The sequence below is a fragment of the Ranitomeya variabilis genome, chromosome 4, assembly GCF_051348905.1.
Source record: "Ranitomeya variabilis isolate aRanVar5 chromosome 4, aRanVar5.hap1, whole genome shotgun sequence".
Classification (NCBI taxonomy): Eukaryota; Metazoa; Chordata; class Amphibia; order Anura; family Dendrobatidae; genus Ranitomeya; species Ranitomeya variabilis.
Window position 1 is genome coordinate 37896835 of NC_135235.1, and position 27457 is coordinate 37924291.

The 27457-nt window shown below is 41.6% G+C and overlaps 1 protein-coding gene across 3 annotated transcripts; it reads right to left on the bottom strand.

The window, feature by feature from the left end:
- Positions 1–689: 689 nt before the first annotated feature.
- UROS (uroporphyrinogen III synthase) lies at positions 690–27439 on the bottom strand. Of its 3 annotated transcripts, XM_077258376.1 has the most exons (11): positions 27217–27231; positions 26063–26224; positions 22117–22194; positions 21003–21086; positions 18801–18891; positions 11479–11553; positions 4851–4925; positions 4431–4514; positions 3413–3495; positions 1229–1330; positions 693–1134 (listed from the first exon to the last, which is right to left on the bottom strand). In XM_077258376.1, exons 2-11 carry the CDS (start codon positions 26108–26110, stop codon positions 1009–1011), a joined length of 846 nt encoding a protein of 281 aa, XP_077114491.1. In that variant the 5' UTR covers positions 26111–26224; positions 27217–27231; the 3' UTR covers positions 693–1008. The 3 variants fall into 3 exon arrangements, with proteins under 3 accessions (XP_077114493.1, XP_077114494.1, XP_077114491.1); XM_077258378.1 differs by lacking the exons at positions 26063–26224; positions 27217–27231 and adding an exon at positions 27275–27439 and having other exon boundaries at positions 690–1134; XM_077258379.1 differs by lacking the exon at positions 27217–27231 and having other exon boundaries at positions 690–1134; positions 26063–26521.
- Between the last annotated feature and the right edge of the window lie 18 nt (positions 27440–27457).

Genomic DNA, 27457 nt, shown 5'->3' on the forward strand with positions numbered 1-27457 from the left:
TTGACTCCTCCTTGCCTTTTTATTCTCCATAGACTTTAATAAGCAGCATTAATCTAAACCCTCAGTCCACCTGGTCTTGACCATAACTGATTTTGATGAGTTCAGGAAGCAGGGAAAATCTTCAGAAGCAGCATGGAGGCCATGATACAGCTGTACTTTACAGTGTAGATGTGAATCCAGCACTCAGGTAAGAAACACCTGCTAGAAAGCAGCAGCACAGTCTTTTTGACTCCTCCTTGCCTTTTTATTCTCCATAGACTTTAATAAGCAGCATTAATCTAAACCCTCAGTCCACCTGGTCTTGACCATAACTGATTTTGATGAGTTCAGGAAGCAGGGAAAATCTTCAGAAGCAGCATGGAGGACATGATACAGCTGTACTTTACAGTGTAGATGTGAATCCAGAACTCAGGTGAGAAGCACCTGCTAGAAAGCAGCAGCACAGTCTTTTTTTGACTCCTTCTTGCCTTTTTCATCTCCATAGACATTAATAGGCAGCATTAATCTGAACCCAAGTTCAGGAGGCAGGGAAAAGAATTAGAAGAAGTGGCTCATAAGTGGAGAAAGAACCATATTTCTTTGCCAAGACATATCACAACGATTTTGATATTGGCTCACGCTATTGATTTACCCTTGTTTAAACATCAGTGACTAAAGTATATGATACACACACACAAAACTTTTAAAAAATAAATATTTTTTTTTTATTTTCCCACATTTCACATTAATCTTTTATAAGGACAGCCTTTAGGTTTGGGGTCAGAGGAAAAGCCTATGAGGTCATTTAATATGTGAAATATACAAGTTATAGATTGCACAGTAGCCACAACATCAGATCCTGTCCCTACGTCTATTACTTTATTATGGTGCGTACATCGAAAAATCCTATATCCAAGACAAAAATTATATTTTCCATATGTTTAAGTGAATAGATATTTTTCCAGTAAATGGAAGTATGATCCTCATTAGATTCATGCGCTGTGAATATCAGACCGTCCAGAATGCACGTTATGGTGTCAGGCAGTTCTTTAGTCCATCCGCCAGGTCCTGGGGCGTGGGGTTTTGTGCGGTGCAGCTAACAGCCAGGCCTCCCGCCACCATTGCCTCGGATGTCGTTGGACCAATTGCAGCAAACTATTACAGATAAAGCAAAGTTAAAGGGATTTTTATGCTTTATATGGATGTTGTATATTTGTATCTACATACGGGTGGAGGATTGGTTTGTTACCTTAATTTGATTTACTCGATCATTTGATAGCTGCTGAATAACTTCGAGACAAAACTTCACTCCCGACGGGCTGAAAAACACAATGCTTCCGGGGACACCTTCCTAAAGAGAGGGAGTTTAGTAGGGGTTACATTACAATCTTTACCTAGAACCACTGGGTTAGACAGACGTCTGTGATGAGGGTCCTCGCTTGGTTTGGTGATCGCTGGACATCCATTGTTGGGTGAATCCCAGTAAGGAAAATATATTATATTGTCACTTCAATGAAGCAACGTGGAGGCAGCTCTACAAGGATAGAGGGTGAAAACCGTGCAAGTATTTATGCAGCCAGAATTAGGGGTACACATTACTGGTCCGTGGCTGCCGGACGGGAACCTCCTCCTTCCCGAGGGAACCCTGGCGCCAGTTCTCGATCAGTATGCCTGGTGGACGTCATGCGCTGGGGATTCCAACACGTAGGAGGTGGTCCGCAGGGCTCCCAGACTGGGGCAGGATCCTGCAAATCTATTCACTCGTTTCTACCTAGGATGCAACATTGCAGCTTTCCCAATGCTTCATTATGTTGTATTCCAGGTGAACAAAGTCTCACCTTTATCCCTGGAGTGCTGCCGCCACCTTTTTGCTTTACAGACTTGAGGATTTTACCTGGCTTATTTCCTCGCAGGATATTTTTTGCACCCACTTGTAGACCGTGTTGCTTTTTTAAAAACATTTTTATTACATATTATCACTAGATATTAAATGTTGCTGATTAATAGGGGTAATCCGAATGCTGGGACCCCCAATGATCATGAGGGTCCCCAATTCCCAGCCTCCATATAGCGGTGGTTGAGGGTTTGCACTTCCTCTCTATCCATAGTTAATAGGAGTGAAGGAGAATGCGGAGTGTTGTACTCAGAAATCATTGTGCCATAATCTTTAAAAAATAAAAATAAAATAAACACACACAAAAAAAAATAGAAAAAAATAGAAACTCAAAACACTCTGGGAGGTCCTCCAAAACTTGTAAGCACAGGCCCTCGGTCCTACAAGCAGCTACGTGACTACAGTACATGTGTCTGTTACCTGTATCTCAATAGGTTGGGAAACTTGCATCATCGTGCGCAATCCTATGAGACGTGAACTCAATGTCAGCAACAGGTCAGGTCGGCCATGTCCCTTCTGATAATCCTAAGTCTAACCTTAATCCTTCTATAAAAGCCTTGATTCTTCCACTTAGTAAATTGCTGACGTTTGGACGGCTCATATTGACTCAGGTGTACTGTAAGGAAATGACCACTGCCTTGTGCATGTGTATATACACCGGAGGGAGAAAGCTAAATGTGTATATAAAGCAGTCTAGTTAAAGAACAAAGATGAGCGGTCACCAGGTCAGAAGTGCCCAGTTTATGTTCTTTTATTCCTTGTAACCTGTCACCCCAAAAAAAGATACTTACCGGAAGATATAGGGTTAATCTGCAGGTGAGCAGAACTACAATGCTTACTGAGAATGCGGTTACCGGGAGAAAAGCTTATTTCCTTCCATGAGCCGCCGGCTTTCAGTCATACGGTTGTTGCAGGCACCGCTCACTATCCTGTATAGTGGCTTCAAGCTCGCCCTGGGACTTTGATTGACAGCTCGCTCTGCACAGAACCGGCTGTCAATCAAAGTACCAGACTGTGCTTATAGCCGTTACACAGTATAGTGAGCAGTGAAAGTTGCCTCTCATGCACACCCCCATGACTGAAAGCCGGCGGCTCCCGGGAGGGAATAAGTTCATTTTCTCCAGGTAGCCCATTGTACCCATCCTATAAAAAAAAAAAGAGAGAATTTTCAAAAGCAGATAACTCCTTTTAAATATTTTAATGGTTTGCAGACAGTAGTCGTCCCTCAGCAGGAATTATTTTGGAATAATAAAGAGAGAGTTTAGATTATGTGCCTCCAAGTAATCGTTAGAGACCTGCCGATGAAATGTAAGAGAATTCAGCAACTATCATTAAAAGAGATAAACCACGAGCTGCAGTACAATGCAGAGACTCACAAAGCACAGCAGTGGTGTGTATATATATATATATATATATATATATATATATATATATATATATATATATATATATATATATATATATATATTTATTGTTTATGAGGAAGTAAAACTGGAACGTTTATTAGAACTTGTAATGCTGCGCTGTTAACATGAATACCTTGGTGAAATAATCTGTCAGAGAGGATCGTATATCGGGATGCTGGGCCGTCTGATAAACAGTAATGCTCTCCAGAGGTACATCTGTGATTAGAAAATAGAAATGTATTTCTATAAAACAGACCGGGATATTACAAAGACCTACACCAGCAATTTCACACAATGGAAATGACGGCTGCGGTCGTGTTATGCCGCATACTGGTGGCTTTACAGAAATTTTTTAGAATACAATAAAGTGTAGCGGGATGGGAAGACTTCACAGTGAGAAACACCCTAAGGGGGTCGTCCAGCAGATAAAATGCATGAGTAAAAAAAGTAGTTAACTTTTTATTACTAATAAATAGTAATACATAATACTTTCAAAATTAAATGTAAGAAACAATACTAAAATCAATCTCTCGCAGACAAAGAAGACCGATCCCACCAACAATTTTGGGGATGGGGTCTCCCAATTGTTCCTTGACAGATGACGACAGGGGAGGGTGTCATAAAAATCAGGATATTCGAATTTCAATGGCGGATACTTTTGTATCAGGAGACAAGACGTGGAGTCTGGCAGCGACTGGAATGAGACTGGAAGTACAGACCTGCGGGGCCTGGGCAAGCGTCCAGAATGAGAGCTGCGGGGAATCGGTGCGGGCGAGTAATGTTTCGCTTCTTTTACATCAATATGAGCCCTTACAAAGATCAATTGTATCAGCTGGACAACCCCTTTAGGGAAAATGATAACTATTTTTCTTTAAAAAGATACCCGGAACCCTAAGAAAACATCACCCAATAATTTACACCGTGGCCATTTTGCAGCAAAGTGTAAAGTTTTGTAAAAAAAAAATGCACTAAAAAGATCATGTCAGTAGCTAAAAATGTGAGCAAAGAACTTAAACAAAGGAATTGAGACATAACTCTTATTGATAAATTGTATAACTTTCTATTTCCTGCGACTTGTTATACCGCTGACATCCCATTTTATTTTTTTCCCAAAAATAAGGAGAACGACATTTTGCAAATACGGTACTCACTTTTCTCGTGAAGTTTTTTGGGAAGAACTTCCCTTTTCAAGGAGCCACATGGAAACAGGATGGGGACAGAGTAAAAGATCTGCTCTGAAAATAAAAAAAATAAACATAAAAAAAAGGAAAGGATTGAAGTTTGGCAAAATGTGCAGAATGAAAGAATGGAGGAATGGGTGGGATCTCCAGCAATTAATTATCCACATGATACGTGCTAAATATATTTTAAACACAACTCCTTTGATTGGATAATAAAATATGTGAATGTTTTAAGAAGCTGAAAAGAATTTACAAGAGGTAAGTTCGGAGGTCACTGCATCCTGCAATGACGATGGTTGCAAGGCTGAAGTGAGCACCGCCACAATTTTGCTCATTCAGTGCTTGCAACCACCCAACAAAAAGTTGTGTTTAGTACGTAGATACGCTTACTTGAGCATATGAGGTCAGCGAGCTTCTCCGCATTACCAGATGCTTCCCCTTCTGAAGAAAGGCCAAGATCGTCAACTAGAAGACAACATTCATTATAAGTTAATTAATATGGACCAAGAGGAATAAAACATTACACCAGGTGAGATACAAGCCTCATAAACTACCCGGTCTACAATTCCGAAATCTACTGCTCTGGGTACATGACAACATTCGGCCTCGCAGGAGTTAAAGAATCTTATCGTAATGGCTATGAAATTAAATATTCAAGATATTCTAATTACCAGGCGATTAAACCATGCTTCAGAGGGTCAAAAATAACACTAAACAGATCTCTCGGGGAAGGCAATTCACGTTTCATTTACAGAAATTCACCCTGGAAACTAATGATGGTATTAAACATTCATTGGAGGAGCGTGTAATGACAACATATATCAAGGCTTCCCTATTATAGGTGGACAAGATGGTGTTTAGGAAGTGAACCGGTCAACAAATGTGTCTATAAAAACAACACATTCTAGAACTTAAAAAAGAAGCAAAAGTGCAGTAGGTGACTTCGCTTAGAAGCTCGTTTGGGGGTTTAAAAAATGGATGGAGAAAATTTGAGAAGCTATCGTCTTTCATTGTGCCGTATTGCGATTCTGCCCATCTGGCGGTGTTTTACTATTATTTGATGTGGTGATGACTCATGCTAAATAGCGATTGTACTTTAAGGCTAAAGAAACAATGATAATATCAAACATTGTGACAGCAGCAGGTGGATGTTTTGCCATCTCGAGCCATCAGGAATATAAGGCAGCCAAAGGGTATATTATCCTGTAACTATTACTCACCTATCGTGGATCGAGCGCTGGGCTCTGCGTCTTTGTCCTCTTGCTACTGGGTCCTTCGGTTCCTCAGTGAGTCAGATGGTCATGGCACTCACCCAAGCCATATAGCTTGACTCAGGGAGCTGGACCAAGGACTTTTGGACCCATTTCTAACTCAGCTTAGGTACTCAGTTTTGTCCATAGAATTGGTTCTGCTATGAACTCTGTTGCAAATTCAGCTTTGTTACATTGCTAAGTCAGCTCTGCTATTGTCACAGGGTTACCGCGACACTGTGGAACCAGAGGACGGCTGCGCCTGATTGCTCCTACTGCGGCGCTGAGAAGAAGCACCTTCATTTTAATGGTGCTTATTCCTTTTGGTAGAACAGGGCTAGTGGCCAGTTAGTCACTCCCTTCCCCTTTATAATCTGGGCTCTGATGCAAATCAATGTCAGAGCTAGCATTTGCCGCATGGCTTCAGGAGGAAGAAGTGATCATATGAGAAGGAGTGTTGGAGGAGTTATCTGTGACGGTTGTTGTTTATTCCCCTTCCTCCACACCTTGATGCATGAATATTTTTGCATGCCTGGATTTTTCTGTCAACCCTTGTTTGTGTAGCCATATTTGTAGGGGTTGGTGTACTGCGTTGCACAATATCGCCCCTCTTCAGTGGGTGGGGGAAGAACAGATGGAGGGCTAACTCAGGAGGTAAAGCAAGGGTGGAGGCCCCGGCATCTTCACCTTCAGAAGTATTCCAGGGAATAGGGTGAGCTAGAGCGGCCCCTAATGGTAGGGTCAGGGAAAGAGCCCCTGGTCACAGGTCACCCAACAGCTGTGTTATGACAGCTATATTGCTGCCCCAGCTCAGCTCTGTTACTCTGGTTGTTTGACTCTGCTACTTCAATGAACCAGCTCTGCCACTAAACTTCCAGCGCAACGCAGCTCGGCTACCACGATTCCAGATTGCAGACTTTACTCCGCTTCCTTTTCGATAACAACTCAGCTGCACCCATTGCCGAAGCTTCAACTCTGCTTCCTGTGATTCCGGATCTGCTCTTCCCATCACCTTTTTGCCACTACAGCTTCCATTTTTCCAACTGGATCCCACTGATTCACCAGCACCATCAATTGTAATGCTGAGGTGTCATTCAAGTGGTCCACTTGTGGTTCTTTAAGCAAAAAAACGCTAAAAAAAATTATCAAAAAGATTTCCAGGCATCTTTTCAGCTTTCCCATTGACTTGTATTGTAAAGTATAGAGTATCTTCAAAAAGGAAAATGCCAGCAAAATGGACGTCATCAAGATTATTATTTTTTTTATTAATATTAAGATGGATGTTGCACAAATTCTTTCACTATGGAAGCTGAAGTCATACGGCTACACTAATGCATAATAAAGTCCTTAGGACACATACACAAGGCAAAGCAAGGAGGTTGTACGGCCCTTTACCATGGAGCAGTCTGACCTATATGTACTGGTGTAAACGCTCTGACAATTGCGGTATGTCCAAAATACTTCAAGGGGGTAGTATCTCCATATTTCCAATTATACGAGAGTTGAAGGACTATGAAAAAAACATTTTTCTGCTGGGTTTGTCAGACATTTTGCAAAAATAATTTAAAAAGGGTATTTCAGTTTACAGATCGTATCATCCATCCACTGGATTGGGTATAATTGTTAGATCTGTGTGGTTCTCACTGCTGGTAAAGCTGCCCACTGTGCACCCCTGGCCATATGACCGTGGTGAAGACGAGTCAAATAATATATCTGGTCATGCCTGCTGCCTAATTAAAAGCCATAGGACTGATGAGGATTGTCAAACGAAGAGGAGGAAATGCTAAATGGAGCAAATACACAACTGGGCGCTCTTTCCAGCTCCTCCTGGCCATGTTTGTTTTGTGCCAGTATTATGGAGATTGGTTAGGGTCACAATGGTGGGAGCTACACCAATATTAATACCAGGTGAATAGAGGATAACCAATTTTCTAAGTGAATAGATTTCTAAAAGGTGCTATTCACGTGAATTTCTCACCAGATGTCGGTATATACTCTCAATCTGAGCATGCGCCACCCCCCGGCGGCCATTTTCCCGGAGGCCACCGCATCACAGCAATGGATGTACGAAGGCATCCTGGCTTCCACATAATGCCGGTGGAGACCCCCGCACCACAGAACGCCGAAGAGACCTGCTGCACAAGCCTGGTAAGGGAGTGGGATTGTCTCACTGCAACGTCGGACCGGGACTGCCGCAGAATCGCCCGACTCCTGCTGCCACCACACTATCTGTAAGTATATTTGGGGGAAAAAGTGCGTCTGATTGTCAGAAAAATACGGTATGTGTAATAATGAGAAATTACACAGGGAAACAGTATTGAACACATGAAGAAAGAGAAGTGCCAAGAGCCATGGAAAATCCTCACATCAACTGAAATTGATCAGTAATTAGAAAGCAAACCTGCCACTTAATGAAAAATAATATCAGCTGGTTCAACTGATGGCTTATAAGAAGGTGTCTCATTACCACGGTGCCACTCAAGTAACATCTCACGTTGGTTGAAACCAGTGAGCTGTCTCAAGACCTTCACAGCCTTATTGTTGCAAAACATACTGATGGCATTTGTTACAGAGCTCAGAGTTCATAGAAGGAGCCCATGGGACCTTCAGGATGTGAAAAGTGTTTGTGTGGAAAAATGGGCCAAAATCACACCTGAGCAATGCCTGCGACTAGTTTCTCCATACAGGAGGCGTCTTGAAGTTGTCATCACCAACAAGGGCTTTTGTATGTACCATTAGATATATTTCAGTAAGCAAGCTCAATACTTTTTCCCTGCGTTATTTCTCATTATTACACTTCATTTATGAAAAATATTTAGAATTGAGAGTCCTCAGTGGTTGATACCTTTTAATGGCTAACTGAAAAGATGGTAACAAATTACAAGCTTTCGAGACTACACAGGACTCATCAGGCATAGACTAATACAAATTCTGAAAAAAACACATATTTATGCACAACACACTGGCTAACACGGTACCAAGATATATATCTTTCCTGTAACATAATTTATGGACATCTATGGCTTGGATGGGTTGTTACTAGTGATGAGCGAATATACTCGTTACTCGAGATTTCTCGAGCACGCTCGGGGTCCTCCGAGTATTTTTTAGTGCTCGGAGATTTAGTTTTTCTTGCCGCAGCTGAATGATTTACATCTGTTAGCCAGCATAAGTACATGTGGGGATTCCCTATCAACCAGGCAACCCCCACATGTACTTATGCTGGCTAACAGATGTAAATCATTCATCTGCGGCGATGAAAACTAAATCTCCGAGCACTAAGAAATACTCGAAGGACACCCGAGCGTGCTGAGAAATCTCGAGTAACGAGTATATTCGCTCATCACTAGTTGTTACCGATATCTGGTGAGAATTTCATGTCAGTAACACCTTTAGAATTATATTTACTTAAAAAGTTGGTGACGTGTTCAATACTTATTTCACCAGCTTTATGTCTTTGTATGAAATCGGAGGTACAATGAAGCCCTCATGACTCTTTATGAAAGTCCAATGGCACCTTTACACAAAACCATTGTGTACGTTTTCCTCTTTAAAACAATTAGGTTGCTGACTGGGTTGCTCTGCCCTTGACTTGGATTTGCTGACTTCAGCGGGATTTTTGATGTGCATCGGCATTCTGGATACACTTGGAAAAAAAAATACACGAGAAAATCAAAAGTAAGAAGCGTTGCTGTAGAAACATCAGACCGGTAATTTGGCGGCGAGCCTCCGTGTTCTTAGCAGCTGCGCAAGAGAATGTTTAAATGTCAGAAGTACAGCAGCCTTCAGCCTTCCTAAACTGTGACTTGTGTTGTCTATTACGGGGCCGCTCTGCAATGTCAGCACTGGCTCGCAGCCCGGGTATTGCTCTGAGGATTGGAACAGAGAACATCGTAGAGATCCCCGACACTGTAAGTCACACACAGAAGTAGAATATGACTGAAGAAGAGCGCCGACGTGACAGCTTTATAGCGCATCTTAAAAGGAACATAAAACAGCCTGTGTGCCAGAGTGAAGTGTAGTCAGAAAACAAATTAACTCCGCCAGGCTAGGGTTCAAGGACAGAAGACGATACTGAAGAAAAATTAAAAAAATCTTTCCCCAGAAAAAAAAAATAAAAAAATAAAAAAATAATCACCTCTAATTTAAAAGCAAATCGCTCCTAATTTACAAGAAAGCACCCAGGTAAAATGATACGAGATTGTTATCTCCCCGCTTGAAATATTATGCAACGCACAGATTATATCCATCATTCGGCTCATTAAAAAAATAATAATAATAATAATCTCAAACTACAATGTTTCCAAACATCAGTATTATTATTATTTATTTTTGCAAGAAGCGTTTATTTAATTGATGGAGTGGATGCATCGATCAATAATTCAAGAAAAAGGGAGAGATGAAATTATGTGTGGGAACGAGGCGTATTTAGAAGACTGCTCAGAGGCCGCAAGGAAGATCATTATCTGATGGTTCTTCTAGGAGAGAGAAGAAGGCCGGATAAGGAGACTAGAACTTCTTATTTTCTCAATCAAAGTTAAAGGGATAGTCCTATATACAACATGTTTTACCTATCTATAATATTATCATTGAGAGTCTGACCACTGAGCCCCCTATCTATTAGCTCAGCTTCTATCTAACTTTTCATATGCTTTCATCCTTTCCTAATCTACAGCCTGTTTTTATTGCCCTCCCTGAGACTGTACATATTTTCTGCTCTTCCTGAGGCTGTAGATTTTCTCTGCCCTCCCTGAGACTGTAGATTTTCTCTGCCCTCCCTGAGGCTGTAGATTTTCTCTGCCCTCCCTGAGACTGTAGATTTTCTCTGCCCTCCCTGAGGCTGTAGATTTTCTCTGCCCTCCCTGAGGCTGTAGATTTTCTCTGCCCTCCCTGAGGCTGTAGATTTTCTCTGCCCTCCCTGAGGCTGTAGATTTTCTCTGCCCTCCCTGAGACTGTAGATTTTCTCTGCCCTCCCTGAGGCTGCAGGTTTTCTCTGCCCTCCCTGAGGCTGTAGATTTTCTCTGCCCTCCCTGAGGCTGTAGATTTTCTCTGCCCTCCCTGAGACTGTAGATTTTCTCTGCCCTCCCTGAGGCTGCAGGTTTTCTCTGCCCTCCCTGAGGCTGTAGATTTTCTCTGCCCTCCCTGAGACTGTAGACTTTCTCTGCCCTCCCTGAGACTGTAGATTTTCTCTGCCCTCCCTGAGACTGTAGATTTTCTCTGCCCTCCCTGAGACTGTAAATTTTCTCTGCCCTCCCTGAGACTGTATATTTTCTCTTCTCTCCCTGAGGCTGCAGATTTCCTCTGCCCTCCCTGAGACTGTAGATTTTCTCTGCCCTCCCTGAAACTGTACATTCTTTTTCCCCTGTTCACTCGGTGGAGCTCTGTATACAAAATATGTGTTGTTTTAGAGGAATGAGCATGTCCGTGCCTGCGTAATGACCCATGTTTTCAATGTGTGGGGCTGCCGAGGAATTGAACAGTACCTCCACGCATTTCAGCTGATGAGGATTAATTTTTTCATTGATTGACCTCTAAACATTAGCATGAAGGTTTCTATTCACTGACGTTAATCATAAATTTTAATAACCAATATTGTGATAATTATTTTAAAGAGATTACTAAGTGGATAGAAAAATTGTCCAATCTTCAAAGGCCGAAAGCTAAGAGAGCCCAGTTATTCAGGTTCCACACAGCATAGAAATTTCTAAGATCCATTTTAAGTACCTAGAAATTCTAAGAGATTTATACGAGCCATCATGACTACTTACCCAGGGCAGCAGTGGCTTTCCCCACCACGTAGATGGACTTGCAATTCCATTTCTCTCTCAGGGAATGTTCCCAAGCTGAAAATAATATAACAACACATATCCATGAGAGATGAGGCAGCGGAGGAACAATTATGACTACACTGTATATATGGGTACGGTAATTCCACAGTTATTTATGGCGTTTTAGGAAAACCTATTTAGGAACTTTTAAAGGCTATGGACACTTTTGACATGGTTACTTTTAGTTATCAAAATTGCAGTTGCAATCTTCACCCCTTCACTCAATTTCAGACCCCCTTATATCTGCAGTTTTCAGTCTCATCCAAGTTTATTTTGTCTTCTCTTGTGGGAGTGTCTCTCTGTAGTATAGGATGGAAGTGACTATAGTGAGATTCCACGATGCTGTAGGCAGCTCATATATTAGCACAGCTTCAATCACGCACTATTTTTTTCTTCACATGCTTTGCTTTCCATCTTATCTACACCGTTTTCTCTACCTTCCCCGAGACTCCACATGCTTTCTTCCTGATTCAAGATACAGAGATTTGCGTACTGCCGCCTCCCTGCTGCTATCTCAAACACAGAGAAGAGAGAGCAGAGAGGATTTAGACACTTTGCAACAGCAAACAATGGTAAAAAAGTTGTAATGCAAACTATTTAGAAAGTTGAATTCAGGAAAACAAAGGAACGATTAAACAAATCTGTGTGAAGGTGTACATACAAATTAAAGGAAAAAATATGTTCCATCTCTAGCTTTGACCAAATTGGTGGTCAATTGACCACCCTCAAAAGTACCGCAAATATGAGAAACCGGTAAAAAACAAACAACTTTTCTAGGTCATCTGTAATAAAAGACTAGAAAGAGACATTAGATGAAAGACCATATCCAGCAACATCGCCACCAACATGGGCGAGTATGAGAAAAGTTTACAATATAGAAGTGGGAGAACTTAGAGTAGAACTTCTTGGATTAGTGTCCTACAAGCTTGGCTGATCTTCTATCATTAGTGTTGGGAGACTTGATTTTCAAACCTGGCCACCGATAGACTAAACCACCACAATGCAAACTCGAAATTTCAATGTCAAGTCAATGGTGCATGACCCGTTGGTCAATTTTTTTTATTGAGTTCAACCACAGGACTATTTAAAGGAGTATTCCAGCCTAAGCAAAATATCACCTATCCCCTGGATAGGCGAGAACGGTTAGACTTGCATGGTTCTTACTGATCACCAGAATGAGGTTCTCTGCACATCTCTTTCTCTACTGGTTGGGAGTAAAATGGAACCAGTTTTATCAGTATCATGGACTAAGATGGAGCGGTGGGACGCATGCGTGGCCTGACGCTTCATATAACCTCCCATGGACGTAGTGCTGGGGCTGGTGAAGAACGAAGAAGGGGCACTCAGTGTGCTCCTCCTGGACATGGGAGATACTCCATTTTACTCCTGCCGGCCAAGGAAGAATCAAGGGCGTTGTAGCAATCAGTGTGGTTCCCAATGTAGGCCATTATATTGTGGTTGACTAATATTTTCAGTGGCCGTGCCTTAGGTTTTTCCATAAATGACCTGTTCCCAGATGAACAGATCCCCTTGTACCTCCTTATGGCCAACAGTAGACCCCCATACCAACTTTTCGCTCCATTATTGTCCCTAGTTGATGTTAATATATTTCTTGATTCTCCCATTGCTTTATTTAATTGCCCAAGACTTAGTCTCCTATTTGTAGAGTTTATGCTTGCATGGCTTTATAACAAGGAACTAGAAAGTATGAAGAGGGCAAATAAATGCCAGCGGCTAATTTCATGCAAAAAAAAGAAGGTTGTAATAACCCTGTACTACATATTAGTAATGATTAAAGATTTCATGGAGAGCGATTTTTCAGCTTAAAAAAAAAAAGCCTAATTAAAACCCTAAATGAGACTGCAATATTACTATTTCCAAGGAGGTTAATTTACAATAATTCTAGGAGTGGGACATTATAATTGAAAACAAAATGCTATTATCTTTATTTAATTAGGAATTGACATGACGGGATTACTGGGAAATGTCACCATGTATAGACGGCACAGCGCGGCTACGGACAATGGAGTTATAACTATTGTGGCGACGCAAAACACGGAGGGAGTAGTTTGGAACACACTGCTCGACACTGTGCACATCCGGTAAGGCTCTGTTCACACTGCCGTTAAGGAGTCCATCGAGGGTCACTTTACGATTCTTGACTACATGAATGTCATCATATTCTCACTGTCAAAAATACAGGAACCCAGTAAAAGTCATTGGGGTCTGTCTTAACACACAGATCCAATGTGAGTTATACATGGAAACAACAAGAATCCCGAAACAGCTGCCCTTTTCCTATCGATATTTGGCTCAATATCTAAATTAGGGGTCAGAAATTAGCTACTTCCGATAGTCAGACTTCTTTCTCATGGTGGAAGTCATTCTTCAGCCACCTCTACATTCACACCAGATACCACCGCTCCAAGCCAGACGGTGGTCCGAGGATCTCCATTCCACCCCAGAGCTAGGACCTGCCAGCCAATTCTGTTATATCCTGTGAATTTTGCCCTAATTTTCTAAAGTTGGGAATAAGCCTTTAAACCCAATTCCTAGTCTTCTCCTTTTGGCTACACTGAAGATGAAAAGATTTTTCAGACTTTCTTTATCATGAAATAACAAATAAAAGTGATCTCATTGTACTTTGGGATTGAATACATCATGGTTTTCAAAATCTCTACTTGCGGTCAGGGGATATTCTTGGAGATCCCACAGCCGGGATCCACACGGATCCTCAGAATAGGGCTCTGCGGTGCCCCAGCGATCATTAGGTAGCCCACTTACAACGATCAATAAGTCATCATCAATCCAAGTTACAATCTTGGAACAACTCCTTGTAATGCCATCGATACATGGCGAATTCTAGAATTTTGAACTGCCATGGTGCCTGTGGCACCGCTCCGAGATTTTTTTATTGCCGGGAAATCTGACACAAGAAATCTAATGGTGATTTCTTTATTAAGCTTAGTTGGTTTTCCAGGAGTTAAAGGGGTTAGAAATGAAGGGTCTTGTGCCTGGTAAGGTATATGGATATTGGGACACTTTTTGACAGTTAGGGTGATCAATCAGTGGAATCAATCACGAGAGGTGGTGAGTTCTCCTGCAATGGAAGTCTTCAAACAGAGGCTGGACAGATATCTGTCTGAGATGGTTTAGTGAATCCTGCACTGAGCAGGGGGTTGGACGCGATGACCCTGGAGGTCCCTTCCAACTCCAACATTCTATGATCTATAAGCCTGAGCAAACAGTTCTAAAAATGGTGGACATGGCCAATCCATGTAATGCTATTCTCTTGGAAGAGGAAGGTCTTGCCAGATGTGGCTTTCTTGATGACTATCCGGGGACAAACGAGTCAAACCAGTTCCTATCTAAAACCGGGTAATGCCATGCCATGCCAGATCTGGTCTTCCACAGGATAGGGAATAATTGGGTGATCGCTGGCGGTCTGATCACCGTGACACCCACCTCTGTTCTCCTGTTTCTCTAGATTGACATCCGACTACATATTTTACAACTCTATTCAAAGATTATAGAACTGACAAAGATGGCGAACTACAGCGCTCAGCTATCTCCGTGCTCCGTAGGATCCTCAGCGATCAGATACTTATCTATAAGCACTGATTACAGGATGACCCCTTTAAGCTGTATAAAGCTCTGAAGATTCAGTGTCAATCCCAGACTTCCTGGATTAGCATTCATCGATCTACAACATCACAAGATCCTTTAGGACTTGTTCACACATAGAAAAAAAAACGCATCAAATGCACTATCTTCCTGCATGAAAAAAACTGTATTTTACAGGAGCAGCAAAACGAAGATTTCAAAAATCTCAAGCCCATGTTGCATATTTTTTCCTTGCGTATCAAGATGTAGTTCATGAATTCTTTTAGCGCTTTGTTGCGTCTTTTACCCAGTTAGATCAATGATCATCTTAAAAACTGCAGTAAAAATAGTGGAAAATTTACATGCTTTTTTCCAGGTTTTTTTTATTTTTTAAGAATACTGCATCAAGAGGAGTAAGAGTGAGATAGCGGCACTTAGGAACCCGCTACGAAAAACGCATCAAAATGAGTAAAAAATGCATAAAAAACATGTGCAACGTATTTAACATTGTTCCTGCTTATTTAAAGTGGAACAAAAAACTGCACAAATGCCACGTGTGAACATACCCTGACTCCAAGTGTCCCATAAAAATAAAAAAAAACTAAAATCCATTATTTGGGAACACACACTAATGACAGTCTTGTAGGGTGATAAACTTATTTATTCATTGGAGAGCTCTGGAACTCGGCTATTATCAAGCGTCGGGATTAGATGCCAGCAAAGTGCTGGAGGCACTTAAAGAACGTCGAATTAACACGGTCAATTAAAAAAAGGTCCTTAGCTAAAGTGACTGAAATACAAAGGGAAAAAAAATACAGAGAGAGTGTTTTCAGATTGACTTCATTTACAAACAGGGTAATTGCCTACAGGAAACATATCCCGTGTATTTAAACAGATGGCATCAATCCCCGATGAAACCATGCTGATCATGTAAACAAGCGTCAGCCGAGGGAGGAAGCAGAACAAAAAACGGACAGATGAGGAAGACGCTCAATTGTTCCAGACGCAGTTAAAGAGACGTTTTCTTCTCTGTATTACACATCACTGGTTCATTTTCCTCTCTATAAACTTGTTACGCTCAGATAGTACGGGGTCTTTGCCTTCGACTAAAAGAAAACTACAGTTGTGCTCAAAAGTTTACATACCCCAGCAGAGTTTTTACTTTCTTGGCCTTTTTTTCAGAGAATATGAAAGATAACACCAAAACTTTTTCTCCACTCATGGTTAGTGGTTGGGTGAAGCCATTTATTGTCAAACTACTGTGTTTTCTCTTTTTAAATCATAATGACAACCCAAAACATCCAAATGACCCTGATCAAAAGTTCACATACCCCATTTTTTAATACCGTGTATTGCCCCCCCTAACATCAATGACAGATTGAAGTCTTTTGTGGTAGCCCTGGATGAGGTTCTTTATTTTCTCAGATGGTAAAGCTGCCCACTCTTCTTGGCAAAAAGCCTCCAGGTTCCTGTAAATTACTGGGCTGTCTATCATGAACTGTGCGCTTGAGATCTCCCAAGAGTGGCTCAATGATGCTGAGGTCAGGAGACTGAGATGGCCACTCCAGAACCTTCACTTTGTTCTGCTGTAGCCAATGACAGGTTGACTTGGCCTTGTGTTTTGGATCATTATTATATAGGAACGTCCAAGTACGTCCCATGCGCAGCTTCCGGGCTGATGAGTGCTAATTTGCCTCCAGTATTTGCTGATAACGTACTGCATTCATCTTTCCTTCAACTTTGACCAAGTTTCTTGTGCCTTTGTAGCTCAAACATCCCTAAAACATCAATGATCCACCTCTGTGCTTTACAGTAGGAATGGTGTTCCTTTCATCGTAGGCTTTGTTGACCTCTCTCCAAATGTAATGTTTATGGTTGGAGCCAAAAAGTTCAATTTTGGTCTCATCACTCCAAATTACCTTTTTCCAGAAGTTTTCAGGCTTGTCTCTGTGCTGTTTTGCATATTGTAGGGGAGATTCTTTGTGGCATTTGCACAGTAATGGCTTTCTTCTGGCGACTTGACCATGCAGCCCATTTTTCTTCAAGTGCCTACTTATTGTGCATCTTAAAACAGCCACACCGCTAGTTTTCAGAGAGTCCTGTATTTCAACTGATGTTATTTGTGGGCTTTTCTTTGCATCACAAACAATTTTGGTGGCAGTTGTGGGCGACATTTTTGTTGGTCTACCTGACCGTGGTTTTGTTTTTGCAGAGCCACTGATTTTCCATTTGTTAATCACAGCTTGAATGCTGCTGACTGGCATTATCAATTCCTTGGATATCTTTTTCTATCCCTTTCCTGTTTTTCCCCATGACTCACAGTCTAGAAATATCAGTGGCTGGATGAAAGATGCAAGAGTCTGTCTGGATCCCAGAAACTCACTCAGCTTTTATGCACACACACTGATTACAAGCAAACAGGTCACAGGTGAGGATGTTACCTTTAGTAGACATTCAAACCCATTTGTGTCAACTTCTGTGCATGTTATCAGGCCAAAAACACCAAAGTATGTGAACTTTTGATCAGGGTCATTTGGATGTTTTGGGTTGTCACTATGATTTAAAAAGAGAAAACACAGTAGTTTGACAATAAATGACTTCACCCGACCACTAACCATGAGTGGAGAAAAAGTTTTGGTGTTATCATTCATATTCTCTGAAAAAAGGCCAAGAAAGCAAAAATTCTGCCGGGGTATGTAAACTTTTGAGCACAACTGTATATGTAGATTTTGACAGTATCACATCCTATTTCTCAATATATATATAGCAAAAATTTGAGTTGGCACAGATAGTGGTGCCTTTGCTGCTAGCTTTTATTTTAATAGTATCAAGCCATTGAGTTGCTGGTCTTCCTCTACGTCTTGTTCCTTCTATTCTTCTGACCATGATGTCTTCCTCCAGTGGTTGCTCCATTCCATGATGTGTCCAAAATAGGCAAGTCATAGTTTTGTGTCCATGACCATATCCATGGCCCCTTATCAGACTGAGAACACCAGCCCCCAGCTGTCTGCTTTAGCTTGGCATATTGTCAAAAATGTGGGGACGCCATGCCATTTTTTAAATTTATTTAAATAATTAAAAAAAAAAAAAAAGGCGTGGGGACCCCTCTATTCTTGATAACCAGCCTTGCTAAAGCTGACAGCTGAAGGTTGAAGTCAGCAGCTGTCAGTTTTGCCTGGCTGGTTATCAAATATACAGGGGAACCTACGCTGTTTTTTTTAAAAAATTATTTATTTATAGTGCAGGTGCCGGCTGATGAATAGTCCCATTAGCCGCTGCCTGCTCTCGCTGTTATTAGCGGTAGCAGGCATATGCTGATGGAAATAGTAGTCCCATCAGCTGACGCCAGTGACTGAAGGTAAACTTTTTACCTCTGATCACTGCTGCCGGCTCACGCTGTCATTTGACTGCGTGGGAACTGCGGTCCTCTCGCTGACGGTAATGATTTTACCGCTGATCAGAGGCAGTGTTTCCCGCGCTGTCATGCATCTGCACTACAACGAATGCAGTGTGAGGTCCGAATTTCTGAATAAGAACTAGTTTGGTCATCAGGAATTCCTGTATCGTGGACGAAATGAATGAGCACCTGACAGATCCTACTAAATACACCACATTAATGTAGTCTCTTATGTAAACAGCTGAGTATTCTCAGGACTCACCATCTTTATTATTTTCCAGACATAATTTCACAGCTTCCACCGCCCTTGGACTGGTGAAAATGAGACCAGCATAATTTTCAGGATGAGTGAGCTTACAATAAAATATAGAAAAGGAAAAAAAAGGAATAAAGCACAATTTCAGCCTTAGGATTCACATTACCTATGCACTATCTATATCTATATATTATATATATATATATATGATAAATCTGTAAAAGTCACTAGAATAGGATCCATCTTAAAGGGAAGGTGCCATGATTTTTAATTTTGTATTAATAATTATTGATTATATAATCAATTATTTTGAATGCAAAATGAAATGCACTGGTTTAATATTTTTTTTATTTATTACGTTTTTCTTCAGCTATTAGAAAAAAACATGGCAGCTTTTTCCATGAAGCGATGGCTCGCCTGGGTTGTGTTTGGTATTGCAACTCAGATCCAATGACGTGAATGGGGAGGCTATTCCGCTCACAACCTGTTGGCCAGTGTGGCGCTGTTTTTGAAAGAAAGACATGTTTTTATCATTCTGGACAACCCCTTAGTAAAAAATAAACTAAAGGGGTTTTCTAGTTAGGAGCAAAACTGTCATCAAGTAATACTAAACTTCCAGTGCTGCACTCGCTAAATCCTCTCTTTAGAGATCTATAGCGGTTGCCACTCAGCTTTCCCAGACTACCAAATGTAAATCTGCCTTGTACTACAGTAATATGCTACCCAGGGAAGCATTACTACAGATGTAGACAGATTTACCCATCAGGAGTCTGGAAAAGATGGACGAGAGCATATTTAAGATTGTAATGGAAAACATTTTGTGGTTAATATCCAGCTTTCCCAGACTCCCGGATGTGAAATCTACTACCCAGGGATGAGTTACTACAAAATAAGCACATTTGCTACTCAGAAATCTGGGAAAGATGAATGACAGCACATGTGTGATTGAAATGGAAAACTTTTAGGGTTGACATCCAGCTTTCCGAGACTCCTAGATGTCATATTTGCCTTATTATAAATCAGCATGGATGAATTACTGATTACCACGAAATAGGAAAATTTACCATTCAGGAATCTGGGAAAGCTTAATAACAGTAGTTGTGGGATTGTAATGGAGAATGTTAGAGGTTAATATCCAGCTTTATCAGATTTCTGCAAGGCAAATCTATTACCTAGGGGTGTATTACTAAAACAACAACAACATTTTACATTCAAGAATCTTGGAAACACGAAACACGGTACCTGAAGGATTGTGATGGCGACCTTTAGTGGATAACATCCAGCTTTTCTAGACTCCTGGATGTTAAATCTACCTTATCACACATCAATAGACTAGTCAATGATGCATTACTGCAACACAGATTTGCTGTTCAGGAGTCTGGGAAAGATGAATGACAGCATGTGTGGGATTGTAATGGAGAACTTTAGCAGTTGACATCCATTTTACTCAACCTCCTGAGTTATAAATCTACTTCCCAGTAAATAAGCTGATCTGCCATTCAGGAATCTTATAAAGATGAGTAACAGCATTTGTGGGACTGCAGTAGAGACCTTTAATGGTTGACATCCAGCTTTTCCAGACTCCCGATTGTCAGATGTGCCTTAGTAAATAGCGAGAAAATTATCAAAGGATGATTCACTGTTCAGGAGTCTAGGAAAGATGAATGACAGCGCTTCAGGGATTGTAAACATTTAGCTTTTCCAGACTCTTAAAATGTCAAATTTGCCACAAAAAGCATCAATATACGATCTACTAATTCAGTACTAATACAAAGTTGCCATTCAGGAGTTATAGAAAGATGGTTGACATTATTTAGAAATCGCAGTGGAGAACTTTAGTAGCTGACATCCAGCTTTCCCAGACTTCTGAATAGTAAATCCTCCTTATTATACAATCTATAAATTCCAAACTGCAAAGTAGGCAGAGTGGTCATTCAGGGAGTCTGGAAAAGCTGGGTGACATCCATTGCAGGGGCTGTAATATCAGTTGTGTTCATCTAATGATGAAAAACATAGTGCTTCATTCAACCTGCAATGCTGCCCAATGTGCCGGGAATGTTTGGCTGGTGGGGGAGACGTTACATTGGCCCTTTGTGGGGCTCATGTTGCAGTAAATATTAGATTACGGGGGACTTCATCCACCAACCGAAACCTAATGACAAGGGAAAGCTGGATTAGGCACGGTAATAGAATAAAGTGAGATTATACCTTGTCGGAGAGATGCTCCAGGGACACAAATGTAAAGGATAACACGGGGATTAGTGTTGTCTGATATCCGTGTAAGGACAACTCCTAGGAAAGAAAACAAAGCGAGATCATTGATGAATTGCAGGATGTTGATGGAACTAATTCACACTGCATTTTGCCGACCAGTACAGAAAGGAGGAGGAACCAGAAGGAATTAGTCATGGAGCCCTATAAGATTGGCGCATATGCGGTCCATCCTCTTGGATCGCCGTGCTCCAGGTCCTCTCTTGCTCTCCCCCCCCCTCAATATTTCAGATTTGGACAAAAGGGGTCCAGATAACCAAATTTTGCCAAATGAAAATGCCTTGGTGTGGAACCATGAGAAAAGTCCCTGATAAAGCCCAATGATCTGCGAAACCATCCTATGAAATATAGACGACAGTCAGTGAGAAAGCAAAGAGTATGGCAAGACGATACCCTGCGGGTATGGAGTTCTTTGATGCTTTTTTGGTGCAAATTTTGACTCCCCCCAAAAAAATTACATCGGTAAACGCTTTACATCCACTTGCAAAAATTTTTCCATTGAATTGAACAGGAAAAAGGTTCCAAGAGCGCACACGTCCTGTCAATTTTTTGGTGAGGTTTTGGTGCATAAATCATTGCAAAATGAGCATTTTTTTAGGATGATCTATGACGGCATTGGGGGGGGAAGGTTTTTGCCACAAATAGCGTGACAAAGACACATCATTTTGCTATATTATACTAAAAAATTATCAAAATGGCTGATTATTCTGATCAGACTGCGGTACGAGTGCCATACAATTTTTTCATAGGTGGAAAAATGAAAAATAAATTCTCCACCTTCTCCTTTCTGTCCGTGAAAAATCGAACTGCACTTGGATGTCATCTGAGTGCGGTCAGATTTTTTCACGGACCCATAGACTTGCATTGATGATTTTGATCCGCCATTCAGATGACTGACAGTCAAGTATCACAAGGAAGGCTCACTTCTGGCACATAAAAGGTGGACCCCCTACGTCTGTGATGTACACTCTTAGGATCAATGTTCCTGGCAAGAAAAGTTATTATCTGTGCAAAAAGTTTCAAAAACTGTAAAAAAAAAAAAGTTTCTCACCTGTACATAGGGATCTGAGGCTTCGTCACCACTTTTTGGGTCCTTTAGTAGCAAAATTTTCATTATGGAGGACGAGTTCTGAAAAATACAAAAGTGACGGTATCAGGGTCTGCGCCTTGTGCTGGAAAGAAGGGTCTGTGGCTTTACAAACCAACAAACGGCAGAGATATAGACAGCTGTGATGAGTAAGGAAAAAACTGAGGAGAGGCCACTGCCCGCTGATAACGCACCCCGTGCTGCTCCCCGCTGATACAAGAAACGTGTAGGAAAATATACAGACGCACAATATTACTAATTCTGCAGAGCCGCTCATTTTGTCAACCGCTTTGACATTTTTCCTTTTTTTTTTTCTTCTGTCTTCCAAGACCCATATCAATTTTTTAAAATTAATTCTTCCATTTATTCAAGTGTATTGGCGGCTGACCTGTCAACTTTATTCTGCGGGTCTGTACGATTAGAAAATGTATTTATGTGGACAAACGGGAGAAGACAACCTATTCATTTCTATAGGAGATTGTTGTGAGCATGCTCCGTGATTTCTGCAGAGGTCATTGTGCAGGGCTGTGGAGGAAGTGAGTTGTGACATCATCTATTGTGAATGGTGGATCCTGTGTTATCTCCTGTATATAGAGGTGTTATCAGTCACTGTACAGGAGGAGGAGGTGAGCTGTGACATCATTTATTGTGAATAATGGATCCTGTGTTATCTACTGTATATAGAGGTGTTATCAGTCATTGTACAGGAGGAGGAGGTGAGCTTGACATCACCTATTGTGAATAATGGATCCTGTGTTATCTACTGTATATAGAGGTGTTATCAGTCATTGTACAGGAGGAGGTGAGCTGTGACATCATCTATTGTGAATAATGGATCCTGTGTTATCTACTGTATATAGAGGTATCAGTCATTGTACAGGAAGAGGTGAGCTGTGATATCACCTATTGTGATGGTGGATCCTGTGTTATCTACTGTATATAGAGGTGTTATCAGTTACTGTACAGGAGGAGGTGAGCTGTGATATCACCTATTGTGATGGTGCATCCTGTGTTATCTACTGTATATAGAGGTGTTATTAGTCATTTTACAGGAGGAGGAGGTGAGCTGTGACATCACCTATTGGGAATGGTGGATCCTGTGTTATCTGCTGTTTATAGAGGTGTTATCAGTCACTGTACAGGAGAAGGAGGTGAGCTGTGACATCACCTATTGGGAATGGTGGATCCTGAGTTATCTACTGTATATAGATGTGTTATCAGTCATTGTACAGGAGGAGGAGGAGGTGAGCTGTGACATCACCTATTGTGAATGGTGGATCCTGTTTTATCTACTATGTATAGAGATATTATCAGTCATTGTAATCTAGTTTGTGACAATAATGAGATCTGCTGTCCCAGAAATATGTAATAGGCAACACAAAAGCACTAAACCTGAGCCTAAGGCATGTCCTTGTCTTCTGGCATCTGCTTGGCTGATGCCATTTTTCTTTCTTACTTATATCAAGCACTTCCCTTTTTTTTGCAAAACCTATAGAAATTGTTGGCCACTGTATTCCTATGCCGTGACATACAAGAGTGTGCAAAGTTTTTAGGCAGATATGGAAAAGTGCTGGAGAGTAAGAAGCTTTCAAAAGTATAAATGTTAATAGTTTATTTATTATCGTATTCAAAGTGAATGAAGAAAATAGAAATCTAAAACCACATAAATATTCGGTGACTGCCCTTCGAGGTACACTTGTACACAGTTTATGAAGAACTCAGCAGGAGGTTGTTCCAAACAACTTGAAGAACAACACAATGTGAATGAGCGGGCACCATCCACTTAAAATTAAGATAAGGGGATCACCATATGCATACTCTATATAGTATACCAAGCAAGAGAACGTGTATGCACAACGACCCCCAGGAAGAAGCTACGTTGCGAAACGCGCGTCGGGGTTATCCTCCTCACAGCGATCCTCTCATCAGCAGGTATCCACATGGCTAAAAAATCTTTTGATGTATAAATTCCTATGTGGTTTTTACATGGGTATACTGGGACTCTATGTTGATTCCCAAATGCACTAGCAACTGTATGGCTTTACTATCCTATTGATGAGTTCCTACATGGCTTCCATGTGAATATACTGGGATTCTAATACTAAACTCTTTATGCACTAGCACCTTATTAATTATTGTAGCCAGTATACTCCTTGAACCCTGTATATGCTATATACTCATTAGTCATCTCTGGATCCCCTTATATGTTTATTCTTATTGCCTTATACTAATATATTCCATCACCATTGGCGGCAATAGCTTTATAGCAATTGCTTTATGTAATCCAGAGCCTGCTGTTGCACTTTAAACTTGATGTTGACTATACTTATTCTATAAATATGGATTGCTTTGAGTTCACTCTGCCTTGTTCTAATTTCCCGTTTTGCATATATTTGAAATATTATGTATAGTTTTTGTCTTTTAAACTGACATTAAAGGGAACCTATCACCCCGTTTTTTAAAGATTAGATAAAAATAGTGTGAAATAGGGGCAGAGCTGGGCTTTACATTAGTGCCTTTATTCCCCCGTTAGGCTGCCGAAATACCTTTGTGAAGTGGCCGTTTTGTCCTGTCACTCAAGTTGGTCAGGTCGGATGGGCGTGGTTAAATAGCGGTTCCTCCCCCACCTCTTGCGTTTCTCTGCGAAGTTTAGTCCCGCCGTTGGCGTTGTGTTTAGCGCCTGCGTAGTAACGTCTAATTTGGCGCCTGCGTATTATGCTTTGCCCAACTGTGGGCATAGCATAATTTACATCACTGCGCATGCGCGGGTCGTAACTTTAGCCTTGGTGCCCCGGAAGTGATCATATGGGCATAGTGTTTATCTGGATGCCGGTAAAATTTTCTCAGCCCGAACTACGAGCGTAAGTTTGGCACCAAACGTATTCTCGCAGTTTGGGCTGAGAAAATTTTACCGGCATCCAGATAAACACTATGCCCATATGATCACTTCCGGGGCACCAAGGCTAAAGTTACGACCCGCGCATGCGCAATGATATAAAATATCTTATGCCCACAGTTGGGCAAAACATAATGCGCAGGCGCCGGAGGCAAATTCACTGCGCAACTGCTAAGAAAAAGCGCGATCTGTGCCATTCACAGATCGCGTTTACGAAAGACATGCCGAGAAGCAGGGGGGGAGGAACCGCTATTTAACCACGCCCATCCGACCTGACCAACTTGAGTGACAGGACAAAACGGCCACTTCACAAAGGTATTTCGGCAGCCTAACGGGGGAATAAAAGCACCAAAAAGGCACTAATGTAAAGCCCAGCTCTGCCCCTATTTCACACTATTTTTATCTAATCTTTAAAAAACGGGGTGATAGGTTCCCTTTAATAAAAATTCTTATATTTTATTCTTGGTTTATTACTTCCCTTTTCCCTTGGGTATATGTTATTTTTGGAGGTATACCATATATAACGTTTGGTCTTTTAATTTTGGATAAAAACCTTTGTGTATGGACTGGCATACGTGATCTGTTTATGTGCATTTGTACTATATCAAGCATTTGGCTGCTGTGTGATTTACACTTATTTTGTGATATTTATCTGTTATTGATGTGGACCCAGTACCCAACAATGATGGTGTGGGTTTTTAAATGTTTTTAATATTTTCTTGTGTGTATTGTTTCAAAATAAAGATTGTTTATATTTTTTTCAATACTGTTGTGGTGATCCCCATCTTTGTGCATACACGTTCTCTTGCTTGGTAAACATCTTGAGGAACTAACCACAGATGATCTTGTGCAGATCCTTGTGTCACTACATGTGACAAACTGGATGATGTGAGATCAGGGCTTTGTGGTGGCCGAATCCTCACCTCCAGGACTCCTCGTTCTTTATGACATTGGCTGGATGTTTGGGGTCATTGTTCTGCTGCAGAATAAATTTGGAGCCAATCAGACGCCTACCTGATGGTTTAACATGATGGATAAGTATCTGCCTGGATTTCTCAGCATTGAGGACACCAAGAAATGGGCAACGTTGAGGCAGTCTATGTTGGATTACATGAAGAGACAGAAGACTCCACACAGAAGATCTGGGGTCAGTTCTCCAAGATGTTCCTCCAAAAACTGCATTCAAGGGTATTTAAAAAAAAAATAAAAAAATTAATAAACACTAAGGGCGGTGGTCAAGTATTGATGTGATTTAAATTTCTCTTTAGTTCACTTTGGAATGAGAATAGTGAGGACAGAAAATAATGGCAGGTTTTACACATGAGCACATGGGGGCTGCACACAGACCCTGTCATGTCCCCTCAGACTGTGGAAATAAACAGATGGGTCCAAAGAGGGGTACTACTAACCCTGTGGATTGGCTCTGAAAATGGCAAAAACCCCTCCCCAGACAGGCTAAAAAAAAAATAAAAAGCATGAATTTCTCACCCCAAAGATTGGCACAACAAGGTCACAAACCCTGCAAACTGGCTAAAAATGAGGCACAGACCCTCAATTCAGGACCTAAAAAGGGGCACCAACCCATCACCTATGCAGATGGGCCCAAAACAGACACCAACACCTCTCACCCCCACAGAGACCCAAACGGGGTGACAACACCTCCCACTCTTGCAGATGGGCCCAAAAGAAGCGCCAGACCCCCTCACTCCCGAAGACGAGCCCAAAAAGTGCACCGACCCCTCCTGCCCCCGCAGACGGAAGCGCCAGCAACCCCCCCTCCTACACAAATGGGCCCAAAAAAAGACAACAAGCCCCACAAACCAGCAGACGGACCCAAAAAAGGGCACCGGCCCCCACTGATATGCCCAAAAAAGTAACCAGCCCCCCACACACAGACGGGCCCCAAAAAAGGGCACTAGCCTCCAAATGGGCCGAAAAAGCGCACCGACCCCCACAGACCGGTCAGCAGGGACACCAGTCCACCAGCCCCCCAGATGGGCCTGAAATAGGAAGGACCACAGAGGAGGAGGAAGAACCCCTTAGAAGTGCTGGAAATGAGTATAAGGCCTGAAGAAAGGCGGAAAATGTGCCCAAACCCTGCACGAGGGTTATAAGCGGGGAGCAAAAAAAGTGTAGACTATGGGCAGAAAACCATTGGTAACACTGACAGGGTGACCGCGTAACGTGAGGGTGAGAGGATCACTGCCACTCGGAGCCCGCACTCACCGCCTCCTCTCTGCCGCCTGTGGGACAGTCCATCTGCGCCATAAATAAGGGGTGTCTGCCTCATACACCACAGAAGTCCAGAGTAAAACCAGAAATAAATGCCGTTTATTTCCATCCAGACGATGATTCTGTACAACATCGCTATTGAACTCAGTCACAAATACAAACACACAATAGTGTAGC

Coding starts and splice junctions, on each gene's coding strand:
- UROS (XM_077258379.1), bottom strand. CDS start 26,110: ATGCTGAGAAATCCAGGCAGATACTTATCCATCATGTTAAACCATCAG. Junction 21,087..22,116: donor CCTCAGATCCCTATGTACAG/GTGAGAAACTTT, acceptor TTTCTTTCCTAG/GAGTTGTCCTTACACGGATA. Junction 4,515..4,850: donor CGCTGACCTCATATGCTCAA/GTAAGCGTATCT, acceptor TTTTATTTTCAG/AGCAGATCTTTTACTCTGTC.